At 40.7% G+C, this 22,645-nt stretch overlaps 1 protein-coding gene across 3 annotated transcripts in view; it reads left to right on the top strand.

The window, feature by feature from the left end:
* MSI2 (musashi RNA binding protein 2) overlaps positions 1-22,645 on the top strand; it is a 691,995-nt gene that overhangs the window by 649,899 nt on the left and 19,451 nt on the right. Inside the window, exons 12-13 of one of the 3 annotated variants that reach the window (XM_040424888.1) lie at positions 10,905-11,081; positions 22,211-22,419. The exons of 1 other annotated variant lie outside the window; for it this stretch is intronic. In XM_040424888.1, the coding sequence (XP_040280822.1) occupies positions 10,905-11,081; positions 22,211-22,419 (386 nt within the window). The remainder of the gene's footprint in view (positions 1-10,904; positions 11,082-22,210; positions 22,420-22,645) is intronic. One more of the 3 variants, XM_040424889.1, reaches the window with a different exon arrangement.

A 22,645-nucleotide genomic window follows, 5' to 3' on the forward strand; every position in this document is an offset into this window, starting at 1 on the left:
CTAGATCCATCTGCTCACTTACATCTATATTTGCTTCATGGAAAACTATGGAAACAATATAGTATAGGCTTCTACACAAATTGCAGATGCTGAGGCAAACAGCATGGTGAATGTATGTTGCCCCATAACAACCAGATGCCTGTCCAGCCAAACCGAGGGACGGTCACGGACTGAAATGTCCCAGTCCCCCTGGCTTGTTAATCACATTACTTAGAATCTAGTAGACTGTCTGAAGTACTGGTAGGGTCTTCTCTAAAGATGGTTCTGCGCCCTTGTGAGTCCCTGGTAATAGTCTTTGACGTTTGACCGCAGGGGGCAGTAAATGATTTGTTGTCACACACTGGTGCTGTGGCTGACTGGCACCTGTAGCAGGCTATGCCATCCTGCAGTGTGCCACCAGGACTCCTGATACCCATACCCTTCGAGAAACAGGAGACCGCCTACCCCCTAGTCCTCTGCTGCTCCCTATTTGCAGTGCTCTCGCCTGTTACTATCGCACACACTGCACACTTACTTATGTCACATGTTACCCCTGTATAATGCACCCTGATACCCCTTAGTTATATTATATAACTAAGGAATATCAGGGTACATTACAAAGGGGTAATATAACTGAGGGGTATCAGGGTACATTATACAAGGGTAATATGACTGAGGAGGGCTATCATGGGACATTATACAGGGGTAATGTAAGCTATATTACCACCGTATAATGCCTGATAGGCCTCCTGAGTTATATTACCCCTGTATAATAATGTACCCTGATACCCCTTAGTTATATGACCCCGCCGGGGTCATATAACTAAGGGGTATCCGAGTACATAATTATACAAGGGTAATATAACTCAGGAGGCCTATCAGGCATTATACGGTGGTAATATAAGTTATATTACCCCCTGTATAATGTACCCTGATACCCCTCAGTTATATAACTGAGGGTAATCAGAGTACATTATACAGGGGGTAATATAACTTAGGGGTATCAGGGTACATTATACAGGGGTAATATAACTGAGGACCCCTGTATAATGTACCCTGATAGCACTGAGTCCTCCTCAGTTATATTACCCTTGTATAATGTACCCTGATACCCCATAGTTATAATATTACCCATAATGTCCCCTGATACCCCTCAGTTATATAACTGAGGGTAATCAGAGTACATTATACAGGGGGTAATATAACCAAGGGGTATCAGGGGACATTATGGGTAATATTATAACTATGGGGTATCAGGGTACATTATACAAGGGTAATATAACTGAGGAGGACTCAGTGCTATCAGGGTACATTATACAGGGGTCCTCAGTTATATTACCCCTGTATAATGTACCCTGATACCCCTAAGTTATAGGGGTATAAGGGTTGAGGAGGGGCTGGGCGCAAGCAGGCAGGCCATGAGGCGAGGTAGTGGGGGTACATACTTTTTTAAAAACTTTTTATTCTTACTTTTCTTAGCTTGCCTAGGGGCCGGCCAGGGCAGGGCCAGGCAGAGTTCTTGGGAGAGTGCCTCGCCCTCTGGTGCAGGCGCAGCAGTGCCAGTGCAGTTCTGCCACACACAGTCCTCCTCTCCTGTCCAAAGCTGGGGCCTGGGCACAGACAGGCTCACTAGCAGTAGCAGAGCCTCAGACGCAAGCGTTCGCACGGGCGGGCAGGCACGCAGCTTTACGTGGTGACGTCAACTCTGCGGCTGCCGCACTCCCAGCCTGCGCCCACCCTGCACGCTCTGCCTCTGCTGGGTTCGAATGCCGCCCCCACCCCTATCTGTCATGTGTATGTTGTCTGTTGTTGTGAATCAGTAGTGCAGGCGCAGCAGCGAATCAGCGGGGTGGGCACCCAGGGGAGGCAATTGCCCCCCTGTAGCGACGCCACTGACCTAAAAGCTCATTAGCATATTGTGAAAGTGTGTATTTTAGCAAAACGGCTGCAGGGACACATGTAAAAAACACAGTTATGTAGTGCGGACATTAGCACATCGCTAATGTCAGTCAGCTACATAACAGTAATTCTGATGGTACAAACCCTCTACAGTTTGAATCATCTGAGTTTTGTCATATAATTAGGCTGGTTTCACATTAAAAAAAATTTTTTTAGTATTTTTGAAAAAAATTTTGCATTTTGGCAGCATTTTCGCTGTGTTATTATGTTATCTGTGTATGGGAATTTACAAAACTCAGCAAAAATGTTTTTTTAATAGGGACCTTTTTGCATTTTTTGTCCCTGGCACGTTTTGAAAGTAGCAGTATGCTGTGGTGTTTTATTTGCTCACTTTCATGGTTTTTGTGTCAGTCATTTTATTTTTATTTTATTTTTTGCTCCTGCTTGAAAAAATGCATTTGCCAATGTGTGTTGCTTTTTTAAAGCCATTTAAAAAAAAAAAAAAGATTCTTTGTAGCGCTCTACAGAGGAAGAAACATCGGAGGGGATGTAAAAAACATGTACTAATAAAACATATTTGTACAAAGAAAGGCCACAAAAACACAGTTGGACGTGACTTGAGGACCAGCGACGTACATGTACGGCGGGCTGATCGGGCGGGTGCAGGAGCTGTGCCCGTCCGATCAGCGGCACGGACCCAGTAATCACTGTCAGCCGGGTCCCTGCTGCATACACCTCATCGGTGAAGACACCGATGCCGGCGTATTAACACCTTGTATGCCGCAGTCAAAGCTGACCGCGGCATGCAGAGAGTTTGCGAAGGGTACGGGTGCCCTCTGCATCTCCATCGGGTCCCCGCGATGGAGTGGTTGAGACTCGATGGCAGAAAAGGCAAGCCCGATGCATCGGGCCTGCATCCTACGGAAGCCTGTGAGATCCAGCCCATAGGCTGGGTCTCACTGGCAGGCAGTCAGCATAAAAGATGACAGCCAATGCATTGCAATACAGGTTGTATTGTAATGCATTGCAGAGGGGATCAGACCCCAGAAATTGAAGTCCCATAGTGGGACAAAAATAAAAAGCAAAAAGTAAAAAATAAAGTTTCAAGTAAAAAAAATATATATAATTTCCCAAAATAAAACACATAAAATTGTGAATTAAAAAAAAAAAAAAAGACATATTGGATATTGCCACATCTGTAACGACCGGCTCTATAAAAATATTACATGATCCACCCTCTCATCTTAACGGCATAGAAAAAATAAAATAAAAACTGTGCTAAAACAACCATTTTTTGTCACCTTACATCACAAAAAGTGCAACACTAAGCGATCAAAAAGCGTATGTCCCCCAAAATAGTACCAATAAAACCATCACCTCATCCCGCAAACAATGAGCCCCCACCTAAGACAATCGCCCAAAAAATATAAAAAAATATGGCTCTCAGAATATGGAGACACTAAAACATGATATTTTTTTGTTTCAAAAATGCTTTTGTTGCCTTAAAAGTGAAATAAAGAAAGTTGACATATTAGGTAACGCCGTGTTCGTAACAACCAGGTCTATTAAAATATCACATGACCTAACCCCTCAGGTGAACACCGTAAAAAAAAAATATATATATATATATAAAAACGGTGTCAAAAAGCCATTTTTTGTCACCTTATATCACAAAAAGTGTAATGCCAAGTGATCAAAAAGTCATACGCACCCCAAAATAGTACCAATCAAGCCGTTATCTCATCCCGCAAAAAATGATACCCTGCCTAAGGCCATCGCCCCCCCCCCCAAAAAAAAAGCTAGGGCACTATGGAGAGACTAAAACATGATTTTTTTTTGTTTTGTTTCAAAAATGCATTTATTGTGTAAAACGTACATAAATAAAGTAAACATATTAGGTATTGCCACATCCGTAAGAACCTGCTGTATAAAAATATCACATGACCTAACTCCTCGGGTGAACACCGTAAAAAAATAAAAATAAATAACAGTCTAAAAAAAGCAATTTTTTAGGTCACCTCATATCACAAAAAGTGTAATGCCAAGAGATCAAAAAGTCATATGCACCCTACAATAGTACCAATCAAACCATCAGATACCGAAAAAAATGAGCCCCTACTATGTAAAACTGAAACAAACAACCAAAAAAGTAGTCATATTTGGCATTGTCGCATCCGTAACAACCTTCTCTATAAAAATAGCACATGATCTAACCTATCAGATGAACATTGTAAAAAAATAAAAACGGTTCCAAAACAGCTATTTCTTGTTACCTTACCTCACAAACAGTGTACTATAGAGCAACAAAAAATCATATGTACCATAAAATAGTACCAACAAAACTGCCACCTTATCCCGTAGTTTCCAAAATGGGGTCATTTTTGGGGAGTTTCTACTCTAGGGGTGCATCAGGGGGTCTTCAAATGTGACAAGCGAAATCTGCCTTCCAAAAACCATATGGCGTTCCTTTCCTTCTGTGCCCTGCCGTGTGCCTGTACAGCAGTTTACAACCACATATGGGGTGTTTATGTAAACTACAGAATCGGGGTAATAAATTTTTAGTTTTGTTTTTCTGTTAACCCTTGCTTTTTTACTGGAAAAAAAACACTAAAGGGTTAACAAAGTTTGTAAAATCAGTTTTGAATACCTTGAGGGCTGTAGTTTCTAGAATGGGGTGATTTTTGGGTGGTTTCTATTATGTAAGCCCCACAAAGTGACTTCAGACCTGAACTGGTTCTTAAAAATTGGGTTTTGGATATTTTCTTAAAAATTTTAAGATTTGCTTTTAAACTTCTAAGCTTTCTAACTTCCCAAAAAAAGAAAATGTCATTTACAAAATGATCCAAACATGAAGTAGACATATAGGAAATGTAAAGTAATAACTATTTTAGGAGGTATCACTATCTGTTTTAAACGCAGAGAAATGGAAATTTTTAAAAATTGCAAATTGTTCCAAATTTTTGGTACATTTGGTATTTTTTTTTATAAATAAAAATGAAATATTTAGACTCAAATTTACCACTGTCCTTAAGTACAGTATGTAACGAGAAAACAATCTCAGAATGGCTTGGATAAGTAAAAGCGTTTGAATGTTATCACCACATAAAGTGACACATGTCAGATATGCAAAAAATGGCCTGGTCCTTGAGGTGAAAAATGGTAGGGTCCTGAAGGGGTTAAGGATTCCTTACTACTGAGAAAGCCGCTGTCCGTTCTTTCATGCATCCTGTACTGATGGTAGACGGAGCACGGAAATCATTGGTTAAATCCTGGCTTTTGCTCTAGACTGAGTCATCTATATGGTTGCCATACTATGCATTATTTAATATTTATTTGTGTATTAAATGGCTTTAGATGCTTTCAGATCCTGATTTGTTTCAGCTATCAACACAGCAATCTTTCTAATGTCTCTCTTGTTGCGTGTATCCCTGGCATAAGGACCAGGATCAAGCACCAATGTCTCCAGCTTGCTAGACATGATTACATTTCATAAGTCACAGAGAGATTGCTTGTCACTCTGGTTCACTAATCATCATAAACCCTTTAGGTTCTAGACAGCATAACACATTATATTTAGTGTGGATCGGTATTAGTCATATCTAATTTTCTACAATAGAAGAGTGCACTTTGTAATAGCAATGCTCTTTTATCAAGGTTTCACTGCTACAAGGCACCTTTCCACAGACATACATCATATAGCATCAAATGATTCTATGCTACAGTGGATTTCAGTGCCTTTAAGGTGCTGCAGGCAACTTGACCCAGAACAAATAATGAAAAGAAAAAAAAACATAAAACACTGGCTATTCCGGCAGCTGCACTCAACCACTCTGCTAGACCAATTGCATCAAGAAAATCATCATATTTGCTGTGTGTCTATAGATTTTGTGAACATTTTTTGGCGCTCCATTTCATTATTTTCTCGTTTTTGGACAGTGTATGGTTTAATGAGATCTGTGGTGCCATGCCACCAACACTTTAAGGGGCGTCTCACAACGAGGTAATACATATCTATGTAAGATCACAGAAAATAACATTATTAGAAAATACTCCTATGTCTTTGTGTGCTTGTTATGGTGCCCCCTAGTGTTCTTATAGTGTAATATTCTTCATGTCTGATCGGCAGAATAGCAGGAATCACTTTGCTTCCTGATAAAATTCCTACATGGGAATAACCCTTTATAAGACAAATTTTAGGCTAAAAGCATGACCTACTGCTAAAGAGCCTATCTTTGTGATAACTCTTAGGACTCTCAACCTCTATAATGCTGCGATCTCTATGGTACCATTAATGTACAGCCACTACTAGAAAGAAAAGCCAAATGCAGGGGCCAATGCGTCACCTTTGACTCTGCTCTAGTTTAAATGGGTTTCCAAGTGAATGTGGCTGAGCGCAATACCAAGTACTCATGTACACAAACCCATTGAAATAGATGGGTCAGGATTCGGTGCGGGTGCTATGCGTTCACGTCACGCATTGCACCTGCGCGGAAAACTTGCGCATTGTAAAGGGGCCTTACAGTATGAAACTTTCAGATAGGCCCATCTCTTTAATATTTAACTGTTCATATTCCAAATGTGACACCCAGACCCTCATGCATTATAAGGCTAGAAGTTTATTAGACTTCTGAGGAATCCAGATGTTGTTACCGAATGTGGAAGTTAAATATGAGTCCAATCAGCTTGTTTGAATAGGGCCCCAAAAAAAGGCCCTAAAATTTCGAGTTAGATTTCTTTCACATGGACAAATTTGTGTCTGATAGCATACACTAAGTGATGATAGAGCATGTTGATCAGTGCTTGTTAAGTTCCATTGTAAGAGGACCATTATAGTATGTACAGTATATGTTCTACAGGCAATTTTACAATGCAACTGAAGTATTTATATAACTTGCCCATTGGTGCTATTTTTTTCCTATATGGACACTACAGAGGAAACAACCCAAAGCCCAAAGTTAACGCTGAACGCTGGCGGTCCTCCAGAATAGCTTTTTATGTGTATTCATGCGTTGCTATTTAGTTTTTAAAAAATCCCATTCATAAAGTGGGGTTACAGCTGTTCTAGAAAACTGCAGAAGTTTTTATGTGCATTTTTTTTTCACCACGGCTTTCTGATGTAGCACAGTGTCCCTTTTTTAGCATCTGTATTAAGATGTGGGTCAATGGTACATTACCCCAATTAAAACACACACAGTCCCCGACCACTTCAGATCAATGTCGGAGATGTATGCAAGACAAAGGGACCTTCCTGCATGTATGGTGATCCTGCCCGATTATCCAGCCTTTTTGGCAATCAGTTTCAACCTTTATCTCCAAATTCTGCAAGTCACACATAGTCCTTACTGCAGAACATTATATTTTTTTTTTATCTCCTTGTGACTCTTCACAACACTACTCCAAACTGATCCACTTCATGGTAGCAGCGGGCAAACCCCTTATACCCCCACTATGATGTACAACTTCAAGGCCCACTTTATACCAGTAGATGGCTAAGATAGACCACCTTTTTTAAATTGAGGAACTAGCTGTCCTCACCAATCATAATCTAATATCTTTTGATCGGATCTGGAAGCCATGGCAAGACTACCGTAAGTTTTCTCCATACATTTCTGCCATATTAACTAGCCCCCACAATGCCCCATAACAGGCGTTTGAAGCCTTCCTTCATATATTTTTTTTTTACATTAGTCCTATTCATACTAATTATGGACTCCTGCTCTAGACCTCTGTGTAACAATGTTTCTCTTATAAATACCATACACTCCTACCTAATATCACAAAATCATGCCTCTACCTCCCTTTCTCTCCCCTCCCTCACCCTCAAAGTTAAGACAGACTTTTAAGAGAATTCTTATCTCCTTAGCAAGCACTGATGCTGGGACGTGACTGTCATGTATATTCCCTTCTCCCTGCATTTGAATTTGCCACCAACTGTTTTGTTTTATGTTACAAATGTTATACATTGAACGCTTAAGAAAAAGAACATTCAAAAGAAAAATGTGGGTCCCAACAAAGGGACACCCCCAACTTACTGTGACATAAGACCTATGCAGAAGGGTTATCTGAACCCTTCCGGCAGATTTGCAGATGTCTTATTTGCCTGACGTAACAAACTGTTCAACTAACAGATTTTGTTGTGAGATATCTACACCAGGGTTGCTAAAACCTGGCAAGAAAAAATAATTGGAACTCAAGGAGTAGAAATAAAATCTCCACTTTTAAAAAAGTTTTCTGTATGCCCTGAATTAAATTAGAGACGATTTCAAGTCGAAGTCATCAAAGGAACAAAGAGACTGAAAGTTATTTTTGTGGAAGTTCTTAATTTCTCCCCATCTGCCCACACCTTTTGATTCCCAGCATGTGCATTCTTCCTATGTGATGAAGTTATTTCACTCGGCTTACCACCGGAGATGGCATGTCTCGACCTTTAATTAGAAACTAGAGAGAGTCGAAACATGCACTACAGAAACAGAATACCATAGAATCACATATTTGCACTGATGACTGGCCAATAAATCTAGTTGTTGATGTTGTGTATTCAAGTAAGGAAATGGAACGTCTTGGAGGCTGGTGAGCAGTTGTTGTTTTTTTTTTCCATGGACCTGAAGTCTACAGGCCTGATCTTGTTTTTTGCATCAGGCCAATTATGCTCATGAGTGGGGGGTGCAGGAACACAGGTGTTTAGGACAAATTTCCTTGCAGTGCTTGCATTTGCCTGGCAGTGCACATGGTAAATAGTAATTTCCCTTTGCTAAATGAAAAGGAAAACAATGTTTTGAATGTGCACTGTTGGAAGGAATAAAACTCATATCCTGGTCTGTAAAATGTATGCAGAGCTCTTTGCAAGAATAAATTATTGCTGGAATTTTTTAAGAAATAATTGCTTATGAATGAATATAAAATAACAATAATCCTTCTGAAAAGACAACTTTGGTTTTTCTATTCCATATTGTGCATGGTAAACAAGAATCTTTTATCCAGTTAATAGTGGTTATTATTTCAGACGCTATAGACGCAAGGCTTTGGTGGGAATTTCTCAAGCCCTGTGCTGCAGAATTTAGCAAATGAACAAAGATAAGGGAAGGTCATACAGCTCACCACCAAACCACTTTGCAAGGTCCAAATCCTGGGAAAAACTGATGCAGAGAAACTGCTCCTAAAACTGATCCAAAACTGGTCTAATACTGATGAATCCAGCACTGCATCTTAATAAAACGATTCTTTATTAATCACTTCTTAAAAAGCTCCATGAAGTACAAATTCACATGCTACGTATTCCAGATGAACACATGCAGTCCATTATCAGGCCATGCCCTGATGGATGACATGTGTTCACCTGAAACACGTAGCATGTGAATTCACACTTCATGTAGCTTTTTAAGCGACCAATAAAGAATCATTTTATTGAGATGCAATGCTGGATTTCTCTTAGCTGCAGAATTATCTCTTCAAAAACACAAGTTTGCCATTTGTTTTTGAGGCTACTTGCGCAGAAAAGGTTTGTGACTTTTTGCATTTTTACACCACTCACTCCAGTTTTGAAAAGTGGGTTGGAAACTGGAAGTGGTGAACCATTGTATACGGGTTTCACTAGAGATTTATCACTGGGACTTTAAAAAAAAAAAAAAAGGCCCAAGTCATCTCAGTAGGAGGGTGGTGTAGAAAACTGGAGTAACATTTCAAGACCAAAATGTTGGGTTTATAAGTGAGCCAAGGGGAGATGATTCTGATGGCCCACCCTCTATCAGTACGGAACATGTACATGTCCAGTTTTAACTGCCTGGTAAACATTGTTGTTATTGTGCATACTGAGAATCATCCCATAAGAAGTAGAGCCTATTGTCAAAAGTCAGCTCTAAATAGGGTTATGTTTTGGGGACCTGTGGGCCTATGATTGTATAATAGCCTAGGCCCTCTGGTATTTGGGTGGGTCCCACCTTTTGTGTTCAGCATGTAGTAAGGATCACTAGCTCTGTGCTATATTCATTATAGGATCAGGTGTAGATCAGTATTGTAACCACTTGATTTACTTTCCCACCCAGAAACAGCAAGTTGTGGATATTTGCTTTGTACAAAGCAGCCATTTTGTTTCTCCTAATGATTGCTCCCCAGACAAAACAAGCCATTATAACTAATGTAAGGTATTTGGAAATATATTTTTAATGAAGTAATATTTAAGTATTTTCATTTTCTTAATTCCCGGAGAACCCCATTAGGTTAAGGTGAGCTTTATGGTCAGGTGAGTGACACAACAAAGAGTGTAAGCTAATAGGGATTAATTTACGAACAGATATATGAACAGATATACTTTGTGGCGTATATCTTGTGCAGATTCTGTCGCACGCCATGTTGCGGCAGAATCTGTGACTTCTTCCCCACTCACGCCAGGTCTAAAAAAGGGGGTGTGGGGTAATCGGGGAAGGAGATGGGCCGACAGGCCCCTTTCATTCATCATTTTCTATACCTGGTTTAGGCGTAGAAAATGGTCTAAATGTAAGACAGCAAGAAAGCTGTCTTTCATTTATAATCGGCGGTGGATCCGCCAAAGTTATGTAGAGGATGGCGCCTCTATATAACTTCACAGATCCAGCGCAGGGGCTTAAACACCATCTAAAACACCTGTCTTAGTAAATGAACCCCATAGTGCTTTATTCTCTTTCATCTAGTGGTTGTGTTAGGGGTAGTATAAAACAATGGCAGGCTGTTTCATCATTTCAGCACTATTAGAGGAAGCTGCTGATGTTGCTAATCTGTTTCTACTTGAGCCAAATCCATTATTCTATTTTAGATTTTATTTTTTCTGTTTTATCTTTTTTTTTTTTACCCTTACCACATACTGTGTGTTTCCAAGAGGACTGTTTTATATATTTGTGTGTATTTCCTGATTGTAAGAAGCTATGAAATAGATGGCAAGGGCTGGCGACCTATTTGTTTGGTAGTTTACTGTTTTGACTTCTTTTTGCTTCTACTGCACTTATTCAGTCGCAATCTAGACCTTCACAGTGACAAAGTTAATATGTCTTTAGGAATCCCAGATTATGGTTTCTATACCTCGCCCGGTGACCAACGGGCCACGCTATCGTTTGCGGATTACGGTTCCATGGGGCCTCGAGCGGCTCAGATGCTTCGCAGTGAGCATGCTGCTTCAGCAAGTAACTCCCCCCTCCATCACCTTCCCAGCCCGGATCAGTTTAAGAACCCAGGTTTGTATAGTCTCTCTTTATTTTGGGGTGATGGTGAAATAAATCAGACTGGGGTTTGTACTGAGATATTAATTGCACATCAGTTATTGCATGTCATTATTTTTTTGTTATTTTGTTGCAACCCTTGTGTCCTCGTGTTGCAGTGTGAGAACGGAGAATGAATAAGTATTGCAGCCCATCTCCATACACGTGCATGTACATTAACAGATTACTGTAAATTTGACTTAAGATCAACATATCTCATATCTAAACCATACTTGTTGATTTGCTTTGGATAAAGAGTGGAGTTACATGTTTTTAGGGCTCAGTATGCTGCAATGAATACATGTTTGGTAGCATATTCACATAATAAGAATTGCTCATTGTGGGTCAAAATTACATTATTCTGAAATAGCAAATCTATATATGTTATCCTACCCCAGGACTTGCACCAATCTAGATATCATCATACCATGACCATATCCAATTACAATGTAATCTATTGATGGCTGAAAATTGTAACTATAGCAACTGCTGGCAGGTATGGTATAATAATGATCTTATATAGCGCTAACATATTCCGCAGCACTTTACAATCAGAGGGTTCTTATACAAACAATATAATACATTACATAGCAACAAAATAGACTGAGGGCCCTGTTCGCCAGAGCTTACAGTCTATCAGGGGATAGGGGTGACACAAAAGGTAACATTGTTTTGTACTGTTCAATGGTGCAGTCTTTTTAACACAATGTGGTGGATACAATTGGATAATGGATCAAGCTCTGAAGAACTAGGTTGAAGGGATGGGGGCCGGGTTGAATGGAGGAGACCTGGATTAGGCAATAGGATAGGCCGCCCTAAAAAGATGTGTTTTTAGGGAGCGCCTAAAACTGAGGATGCTGTGAATTAACCAAATTGATTGGGGTAGAGGTATTCCAGAGAACTGGTGCAGCTCGGTTGAAGTCTTGGAGATGGGAGTGGGAGGTTCGGATTATGGTGGATGTTAGTCTTAAATCATTTTCAGATGCCCTGAGTGGAGACATCAGAGTAGCGGTTAGACAGATAGATGAGCCTGGCTGCTGCATTAAGGGTTAGAATGGAGAGTCTAGTGAGGGGAGACCATTAATAATGACTTACAATATTCTAGTCAGGAATGGGTCAGGGGAACAATGACAGTTCTTGGTATTTCCTCTGTAAGAAAATGGCGAATTCTGGAGTTTTTGAGGTGCAGGCGGCATGAGCAGACAAGTGATTAAATATAGGGGAGCAAAGGAAAGGTCAATGTCGAACGTGACGCCAAGAAAGTGATTGAGTTGCCCAAGTGTTATGGTAGTGCCACACACTGAGAGAAAAATATCAGGTATAGGTAGATTAGTAGATGGAAAAAACATTATGGACTGTATGGAAATGGCAACATATATAAATATCCTACTGCCATGTCCTGTGGGCTATTTTATAAAATAACAGTTGTATTTTAGGGAAGGTTCCTGACATCTCATCCTTCTATATATATGCATTATATTTATTTGATGGATAATGGTGTGATGAGTGATATAGTGTTCACACCATACACATTGAAACATCTCCAGAAAACCAACTCCTTATTCAGACCAGAGTTTTAGCCCCACCAGGTATTTTGCTTACTGGCCATACTCTTTGAGAAGACCTCCCCTCTAGAAGACCACATTTCAAAGCAGTTTTGGGTTGGTGTCTCAAAGAAGGCTTTTATTTTAGCTTTAAAACAGCTTGAATAGAAAACACCAGTAAAACGCTGTAATAACTCATGGCTGCAATTTTGCAGTATTTTATCAAGCTAGAGTTTATCTCATAATGTCGACCTTTTATGTCCACTGCTGGATACCTTTTCAAGGATGCTCTTAACTCACTTACTGCAGTAATTTGTAAGCCAGTGAGGCAGATAAGCTATCCCTAAAACTTTGCACATCTTCTGTATCTTATGATATATGATGTTGAGCAGTCCAACAAGTCTTTTAACTGCTGATATTTAGTACAGGCCAAGATTATCTAAAGCACAATATGTAGTGCTTATTACTTGGGTACTATTTATAAGGGTGCATTCACACGACCATATTTTCAGACTGTGTCTGATCCATGTTTTAGGAGGTTCGCACGCGGACCCATTAATTTCTGTGGTTCCACAGAAAATGCGGACAGCTCACGGATGCCGTAAATGATAGAACCGCAGACAAGAATAGGCTTTTTAATAGTGCGGCCAGCGAAAAGTGCGGGATGCACACGGACCACATTCATATTTTGCGGAGCCGCGGTTTGCTACCGCAAAACTGATATGGTCATGTTAATGCACTCTGACTAAGGACCCTTTTACACAATTGTTTGTCCTCATTTCACTTTGCATTGGACTATGTGAAAACACCAGTTGTGGAATGGCACTCCAGTCGGATTCGGCGTTGGGAATCATCCCGTCACTGCTGCTGCCTGTCGAAGGACTGACCTGCTTCCTCGCCTACTGTACCAATGGACCTGCCGGACTCTCAGCAGCATCAAACGACAGTTCTGATGAGAGCAAAGGCTCAGATGACTGTGAGGAGGAGAGAGCGTACAGACTGGCAGAACTTCTGGAGCACCTTTGCTTAGCACATGAGAAGATCGCTGCTCTACCACGTGCTCCAATTTCAAAACCGAAGAAGAAGTCTGAAAAGAAGAAAGTGAAAGATTATGATGTATGGCGGTGTGGTAAGGCACGCCCATCACAAAATAAAAAGGCCTCCAAGAAAACCACATCTGGAGGAAACGCTAGCACAAGCAGCACAACTCTTGCTGTTTCAAAGGGTTCTAAGAAATCTTCAAAATCAAGTGCCTCCACCTCCACTAGTCATGTATGACTCCAAAGAAGAGAAGGCTATGGAGAGGAATATCAAGGCGGATGCTCTGTCTAGGTCAATTGAATTCTCCGACCAACAGGAGGAGTCCCAGTGCATGGTAGATCCTGCCCACTTGATCACTGTGGCTCCTGTCCTGGTAAAAGACATACCTCCCGGGAAGACATTCGGGCCATCTGCCAAGAAGAGGGGGAGTAATGGGGGGTACTGTAACAGCGGCTGCGGGGCACCGCTGTTCCCCCACTTATCGCTGCAGTCCTGGGTACGTTGTTTACTGCCCAGTATAACCCGTGAAAGAGGACCCAAATGGTAAAAACACTGCAGATTTTCCATAGTAAATATGTGTGCAGAAGATCTGCAGTATCTACAGTAGCAGCAAAGTGGATGAGATTTAAAAAAAAAAAAAAAACTATTCCGCAACAGTGTCTGCACATTTGACATGCTTTGAGGATTTTAATGACTGCACTGGACAGCTATGTCTTTGAGAAGATTATGCAGATCTATAAAAGGAAATATTCTCAGTGGGACCATTTGTGGTCATTAGCTAACCAAACATTCTCCTTGATTATTCAACATGATACAGTTGGTTGGACCTATCACCCATGTGGTAGGATCACGGCACGATATAGCTGTTCTACTTTTGTATGGGATACATACAGAACAACACTGTTAGCTCGTTGTTTTACCTACTGGCCTTAAGTCTGACTGCAATGACTGCTGCTCCATTCCCATCTGAGGGGCATCTATAGAATCTGTGGAGAAGTTGCCACTGATCATGTCAGTGCTGTCAAGTGGTGTAGCTTGCAGTTGAACACTTCTCCTACGGTTAATGTGTCCCGGTCCATTACTCTTCCCTTATTTATGCGGAATCCCACTGTTACCAGTGTGGAAAGTATTAGTAATCTCATTGCATTGGTGGACTGGGAGCTCAATGATTTGTTAACTTAATAACTCTGGCTGTGATAGATGTTATGTTGCAGAAAGTGCAATGGACGGTTTATTAAATCATGTTTTCCATTCTCCTCACTGTAACGTGATATATTTATTATCTGAAAATATCTATTTTCTAACACCTACAGGTAGCGCTTTCAACCCTGTTATTTGTTTGTTTCATGCGTTGAGTTGAACATCCACCACTCCCATGGAAAATGTAGAATATAATGAATGTGTAGGAGTGATTTTGTCACAGACATAATTTCCGCATTCAGCTCTGTGATCAGTGCGAATGAATACAGCATTATATGAGCGTTCAATGAACTAAAATGACTTGACTCTGTTATCACTTACTTTAAATTATGAGGTTTGACTATAAACACACACTCCAGCATAATTTTATTCATAGCTTGACATTTTACTCTTACAAGTCTTTTTCTTCCATTTTTTCAAAATGATCAGAGCATGTTATTTCATATGACTTATTTTCTAGCACAAATGCTATTATTGATTTGCTTCATCAATGCTAGAACATAATACAGGGCATTTTAATATAGCTTATAGCTGGAGAAGATTGCAGAAAATGCTACTTGGATTTTACATTTCCTGACTGTTTTGCTGAATGTATGGTCAACTGTTATTTCTATTGAGATAGTTGTCATTTACATTTTATTTTTCACTCTATTAGAGTCTGTAGAAAGCTTCCATAGCCATAGCAGTCTAAAGTATAGCTACCCCATCCCGGCAACCTTTTGCTATGATTGGTGCTTTACTCTTGATTTAATGTACAATATTTTCTGGACTATAAGACGCACCCCCGGATTAGACAACAGAAAATGAGAAAAAAAATTGTTTCTATTTCTTAAACCTTCCCTGGTGGTTTACTGCAGGAATCTTATATAGGGACATACAACACTCCTACAAGTAAAGTGCATTGAACCTTACACACACAGCTCTGCTACTGGAATCTTATATACAGAGACAATTCTTCTATATGTACACATGCAAGTCTGCTACATGCGCGCACACACACATCTCTGCTGCATGGATCTTATATACAGAGACACAACTCTTCAACATGTACACATACAACTCTTCTATATGTGCACACACAGTTCTGCTGTAGGAATCTTATATACAGAGACATACAGCTCTGCCGCATGTACACACACAGCTCTGCTGTAGGAATCATATACAGAGACACACAACTCTGTGGAGTGTACCCATGCAACTATGTTATATGTATGCACTCTGCCTGTTACATGTGCACAAACAACTGTCACAGGATTCTTATATATAGGCACACAACCTGCTAAGTGGAGGACACACACAGCACTGCTACACATAAGATGACTCACATAGCAGGTCTCAGCTGTTTGCCCAGGGGCCTGGCTCCTCCCAGTCATCTTCTCATCCTGGCACCATCAAAAGTCCTTCATCCAACTAGGATCTAGCATCTAATGTTGGAATAATTGTGCAAATAAAGGTGCATTTTGTAGTCCAAAAAAACGTTATCTACAAATATTGCTGTGTTGTCTCATTTATGTTTTTTTATTCATCTAGATACAGTAAATCTTATTCTAATTCATGTCTATATTTAAAGCAGCCCTAAAAAAGACAAGCCTCAGTCCATATGCCATGTACTGTAGGGCCAAACTGATTTTATAGGGGCAAGCCACTTATTCTTAACAGCTTTCTGCTCTCTCCCACTAGCTACCTCCCTCTATTGGTCAGAGTGCTAAGTAAGGCTCTGTTCACATGGCATTTTTTTACTATGTCCATTACATATAATGAAGGTATCTATGGGGCTCCATTCATCCACATAGACTGGGCTAGTGTGTGTTGGCACCTATTTTTTGATTGCTGTGTTGAATTCTATGAAGGGATACAGTAACAATGGAAGCCTATTAGTGCTCTATGCCACTCGTCTGCCTAATAACTGAACGATGGGACAGCTTCATTTTGTAAGATATACTCTTTAACACCCAACAGACATACTGTAGCTCAACTAGATTTTATTGTGGACAGAACAAGAATCATTGAGTACACTCTATGTACAGTGGTGTGGAATACCACCTGCAATAAGAAAAGCTCAAGTTGTAAAATGATTTACAAGACAACATGATAAAAGACAATGGTAGCAATGCATTTTAATATTCCTTATTGGTGACTTCCTTCTCCACTTACTCAGGTTCTATGGAGAAGCATGTATACTGTAAGAAGCAGATAAGCTATATCCATGTCTTGTAAGAGTAGAAACACACTAATTAAGAATTTCTCATTATTATTATTTGACTTTAATTGCTTTTGTTTGCATACAGTCACATCTCTTCCCATTCAGTGAAACGACGGCTGAAATAACTAGTGGGTGTTTGTTTACTGTCTGCTTGGCGACTTGTAAATCCCAACAGCTCTACACCCCCTGACGAATGGGTGGCAGCTGCAGTGAGATTACAAGATTTAGTAACTGTAGGAAGTCTTATCGTAAAGTATGTTAAATGTAATGTAAAACATTTAAGTACGAGAGAGAATTTATTTATATTGCTCATCTTAGACATCCGTGAATTATCACTAGGTTTTGACACATAGGTGGGAACCACCCTGATCTCCAAAACAGAACCCCTTAATTGAGCGGAGAGCAGTCGTACATTGTGGCGCCCTTTATTCATTTCTGTGGGACTGCCGAAAACTACCGAGCACTGGTTCTGCCATTTCCGACAGTCCCATAGAAGTGAATGGAGTCGGTGGCTGTGCTTGCACGGTGCGCTCTCCATTCATTTTGTTGGCACTTCAAAAAATAGGAACTCCCATAGAAATGAATGGAGAGCATGCCGCGCATGCGCGGTGCGTTCTCCTTCTCTTTCGGGGACATTGTTGGCCTATTCTATTGATATGTCATAAGTCTGCAATGACAGAGAGCTGCAAGGGTGTTTGTGGGCATTCTTACAGGAGTTTAGTCCAGAATTATCCTTCTGTAATATTCCTAATAAAACCAAATATAGGTTTAAGTGAAACAGGTGTGATTATAAGGGTAACACACAAAAATGGCAGGCAGAGAGGCTGTAGAGGGAGATTAGAAGTCACCTATTCTGTATGTTTTTTCCGATCACCCCCAAAAAATAACAAATAAAATAAAATATATATATATGTTACAGTTTTGACAGCGCACAACCTATTATTATAGGGGCATTGCATAAGAGTGAGGGGATGTTAAAAAATGCATGTCGTGTCTCATAATTGATGAAGGGTTCATGATGCAGCTAGCCAAGCCTATGACTGGAGACAAGACTAGGGCTTTTGGAGTAGATTTTTTTTTTTAATGTAAAAATGTTATTTAGCCATAAGATATTGGGCAGCACTGATTTAAAAAATTTGGATGATTGATTTTAGAAGGGTTGTGGCAGGAAAGTCTTTTTTTTAGCATATTTATGTCTATCATGCCCCATACTGCTAAATGTCTAAAATTGACTTCAATACATTATCCAATAAAGAGTGCTGCACTTGTGGATAGACAGCAGATCTCTATGGCAGTCTCTAAGTACATTTCTGCCTTAGGCCTAGCTCTCTCTGCCAACCCCATTCTCTGTCATTGAAATGAAACTACAGCAGCTTTTCCATTTTATGTTTGGCATTAAAATTCTATTTGGCAAATGGATTGCCGTAGTATGTTTCCTAACATTAGATTATTATACTTTCACATCTGCTAAATAAATTGACTGCTTTCTATGTAAGCTATTGAAAGCTGCTGGGCCCTAAAGCAATGTTAGATGTTATCTAAAGAGCTGGTCCGTTGTATCTCTACTGTATATTTACAATGGAAGCTATCATTTCCTAGTGTATGATATACTACATTACTGGGAAGGCACTAGCCCCTTTTTATTGTTAAAGAAATGGCCTACTTTTTTTATTTTTTTTTAACAGATATGTGTGATGTAGGTTTCCCTCTACCGTTTAGTGCTGACTGACACAATACGACCCTTCAAACTTGTAGCTTTTGAGAATGTTAGGAGAAGGTAGACAACCATATATACAATTAAAGACTACTAAGTGTTTTTACATCCTAAGGAGGAGATTTATCAAAACAGGTGCAAAGGGAAACTGGTTTAATTGCCCATGCCATCAGATTGGTCCTTTCATTTTCCAAAGGAACTCTTAAAAATGAAAGGTGGTATCTGATTGTTTGCTATGGGCAGTTTTTCTTAGCACCAATTTTGATAAATTCCCCCCTTGAAAGGATTGAGGAGGTGGTTTGGGCAACCACTGCACCCAACAACTAATAGACACTTAGTAAATAGCTGTTTTATTATTATATAGATTTGAATGATCCAATAATTGTTTGGTGTTTAATGATTGTCCACCAGTAGACGTCCTAACTGTCCAGTAGTGGCGTCGCTACAGGGGTCGAGGGGGGCAATTGCCCCCCCTATGTTATTCTTTGCCCCCCCCCCAGGTGCCCCCCGCTTATTTCCCCCAAAGCAGGCCGGTGAATACTAATGAGCGCTTCCATTATGGAAGCGCTCATTAGTACCGAAGGACCAGGAAGCGGTAAACTCTCTGTACTTACCACTTCCTGGTCCTCGGCTGTCGGCTGTGCAGGGCTGCGCACAGCGTGAGGGCGCTCTGTGACCTCACGCTGTGCATGCCAGTTCAGAGCACAGTCGACTGAGGAGAGAGAAAATTGCAGGCGGCGTCCAGGAGCAGGAGAGGTAAGTGTTTTTTTATTTTATAAAAAATGTGGCTGCTGGGGGCATAATAGGGGCTAATCATGAGAGGCATAATGGGGCTAATTGGAGGCATATGGGGGATAATTAGAGGCATATGGGGGCTAATTAGAGGCATATGGGGCTAATTAGAGGCATATGGGGGCTAATGAGAGGCATCATGGGGGCTAATGAGAGGCATCATGGGGGCTAATGAGAGGCATCATGGGGGCTAATGAGAGGCATCATGGGGGCTAATGAGAGGCATCATGGGGGCTAATGAGAGGCATCATGGGGGCTAATGAGAGGCATCATGGGGGCTAATTAGAGACACAATGGGGGCTAATTAGAGACACAATGGGGGCTAATTAGACTATTAGAGGCATATGGGGGCTAATGAGGCATATGGGGGCTAATGAGGCATATGGGTCTAATGAGGCATATGGGTCTAATGAGGCATATGGGGGCTAATGAGGCATATGGGGGCTAATGAGGCATATGGGGGCTAATGAGACATATGGGCGCTAATAAGAGGCATATGGGGGCTAATAAGAGACATATGGGCGCTAATAAGAGGCATATGGGCGCTAATAAGAGGCATATGGGCGCTAATAAGAGGCATATGGGCGCTAATAAGAGGCATAATGGGGACTAATTAGAGACATAATGAGGGCTAATTAGGCATATGGGAGCTAATTAGGCATATGGGGGCTAATGAGGCATATGGGGGCAAATAAGAGGCATAATGTGGGCTAATGAGGCATAATGGCTTATAATGGGGGCTAATGAGGCATATGGGAGCTAATTAGGCATATGGGGGCTAATGAGTCATATGGGGGCAAATAAGAGGCATAATGTGGGCTAATGAGGCATAATGGCTTATAATGGGGGGCTAATGAGGCATATGGGAGCTAATTAGGCATATGGGGGCTAATAAGAGGCATAATGTGGGCTAATGAGGCATAATGGCTTATAATGGGGGCTAATGAGGCATAAGGGCTGATATGGGGGCTAATGAGAGGCATGGGGGCTGATATGGATGTGATGAGAGGCATAATGAGGGCTAATGAGAGGCATAATAAGGGTCATCCACAGATGCCCCCATAACAGTGTGTATTCCACAGATCCACCTTAACAGTACGCCTGCTCACTGACGAGAGACAAAGAAGGGGAAAGAATCCGCGGAAGCAAGCAGAGGACGGCACAGCAGACGACCGAATAGCTTCTTTAGTAAGTAAATTGTTTTATTATAAATGTATTCCTGCATACCGCAATTCTCTCGTATTTTGTAATCTTATTTATATATACTTATTTTGTTTTTGCCCCCCCCCCTCCCATTTTTGACTGTGGTATCTTTGTGCCCCCCCTATATATTGTTCCTAGAGTCGCCACTGCTGTCCAGTCAATTTTGGTATCATTTTTCCAACGCTAGCAAGGATGTCACCCATCATAGATCCCTCTATACTCTGAAGTACCTTTGTACCTGTCCATGCATATATCATATCAGTTAGCCTTGTCCTTCAAAACGACCGTGTTGGCGCCTTCTCTCTCTCTATTGCCTTTATTTCCATAAAGGCTATTCTAGGAAACCTCAATCATTGTTTAGCTCTTTCTAAAGAGTTAGCTGGTAGTAAGATTTTTTCAGGTAGTTTAGCCGCTTTTATGGCTGGCTTATAAACTGAGTACCTTCGATTCCACTGTCACTTAAATTTCCCAGTGCATTTGCAGTTCTAGACTGTAAGAGTAGGCCATTTTCACATCACATCCAGCATCTCTGCTCTCCCATTCATCCTTTTTTGGCATGTATCTTTTAATACAAGGGACTCTAGCAGTTCCTTTTATTTACTGTATGCATCTCCACTCCCTCAATACACCTACTTGCAAGAACCTCAGCTGACTTTTGCCACCACTAGGGGATCATCTGTGTATGGCTTCTGGTCAGGTCAGTTGGTTGTGTATACAGCAGATCTGTTCATGTGGTTGGAAGAGGCAGTTGAGATTTTTTACAAGTTTGTGTATCAAGATTGTCTTATCAAGTACAGTATCTTAAAGAATAAAAAAAGTTCTGAATTATTTTTCTCCTGCTGGTTTCTTTTGTATGTATTTAGCTGAAAATATTTCACCGGGTATCATAGATTTTGTCATCAATAGTTTTAACTGTTTATTAATGAGTATTTGATAAAATATAGTTGGAATTCCGCCTTCAAACTATCATCGTGTCATCAAACGGAACTCACTTCTTAATGTTAGAACTCAATTCCTTTGTAGTTTGCATGGGATGTGAATGCTGTCTCCACATACTGTCAGGAGAAAGGGAAAATAAAACACGGTTGCATGATCATAGAGTGCAATGTTTGAAAACATCCTTTCACCTGTTTGAATTGCTTTTGATTAATCCTTAGCCACCAGTCTTTGGTAATAGTAGATGACTGCTGTTTCAATGTATGTAGTTGAATTTCATTTTAAAGCTTGTCCAGTGGTAGTGTGCTCTGATATTTTCTCTTGTTCCGCATGGCCTTGATTGAGTATTTGAGGTCAAGCCAAGGCTGTTTTCTATAGTATTTGGCTGTTTATGGATTGATCTGTTTTGTCTGTAGTAACATAGCATGCTGTGCTTCTGCTCTCATACTTGGCTTTATTCTCTGCACACCAGTCATGAATAGCTACAGTGCTCAACCGAATTATGGAGCACCCGCTTCCCCGGCAGGCACCAACCCAGCTCGACCTGGTGGATTCCCAGGGGCTAACAGCCCAGGCCCCGTTGCTGACCTCTATGGAACTGCTAGCCAAGACTCTGGTGTTGGTAACTACATTAGTGCTGCGAGTCCTCAACCAGGCTCTGGTTTCGGCCATGGAATTGCTGTAAGTGTCTTGTTTATTCATTTTCTTTAAAAATGCTTTTGACTGTTGATTCCTAAGATCAAACTATACTAGTATGAGTAACACCAAGTATTTACCTTCCTATAATATTTGTATTCTAGCAGGTAAGGGCTTTGTGAATGCTACCTTATAATTTGAAGTTCATTGTAATAAAAAGCAGTAGCCCTTTCGTAAACATTTGAATATGTCAAGGCCACACATAAAAGCC

The sequence above is a fragment of the Bufo bufo genome, chromosome 3 (assembly GCF_905171765.1).
Source record: "Bufo bufo chromosome 3, aBufBuf1.1, whole genome shotgun sequence".
Taxonomy (NCBI): domain Eukaryota; kingdom Metazoa; phylum Chordata; class Amphibia; order Anura; family Bufonidae; genus Bufo; species Bufo bufo.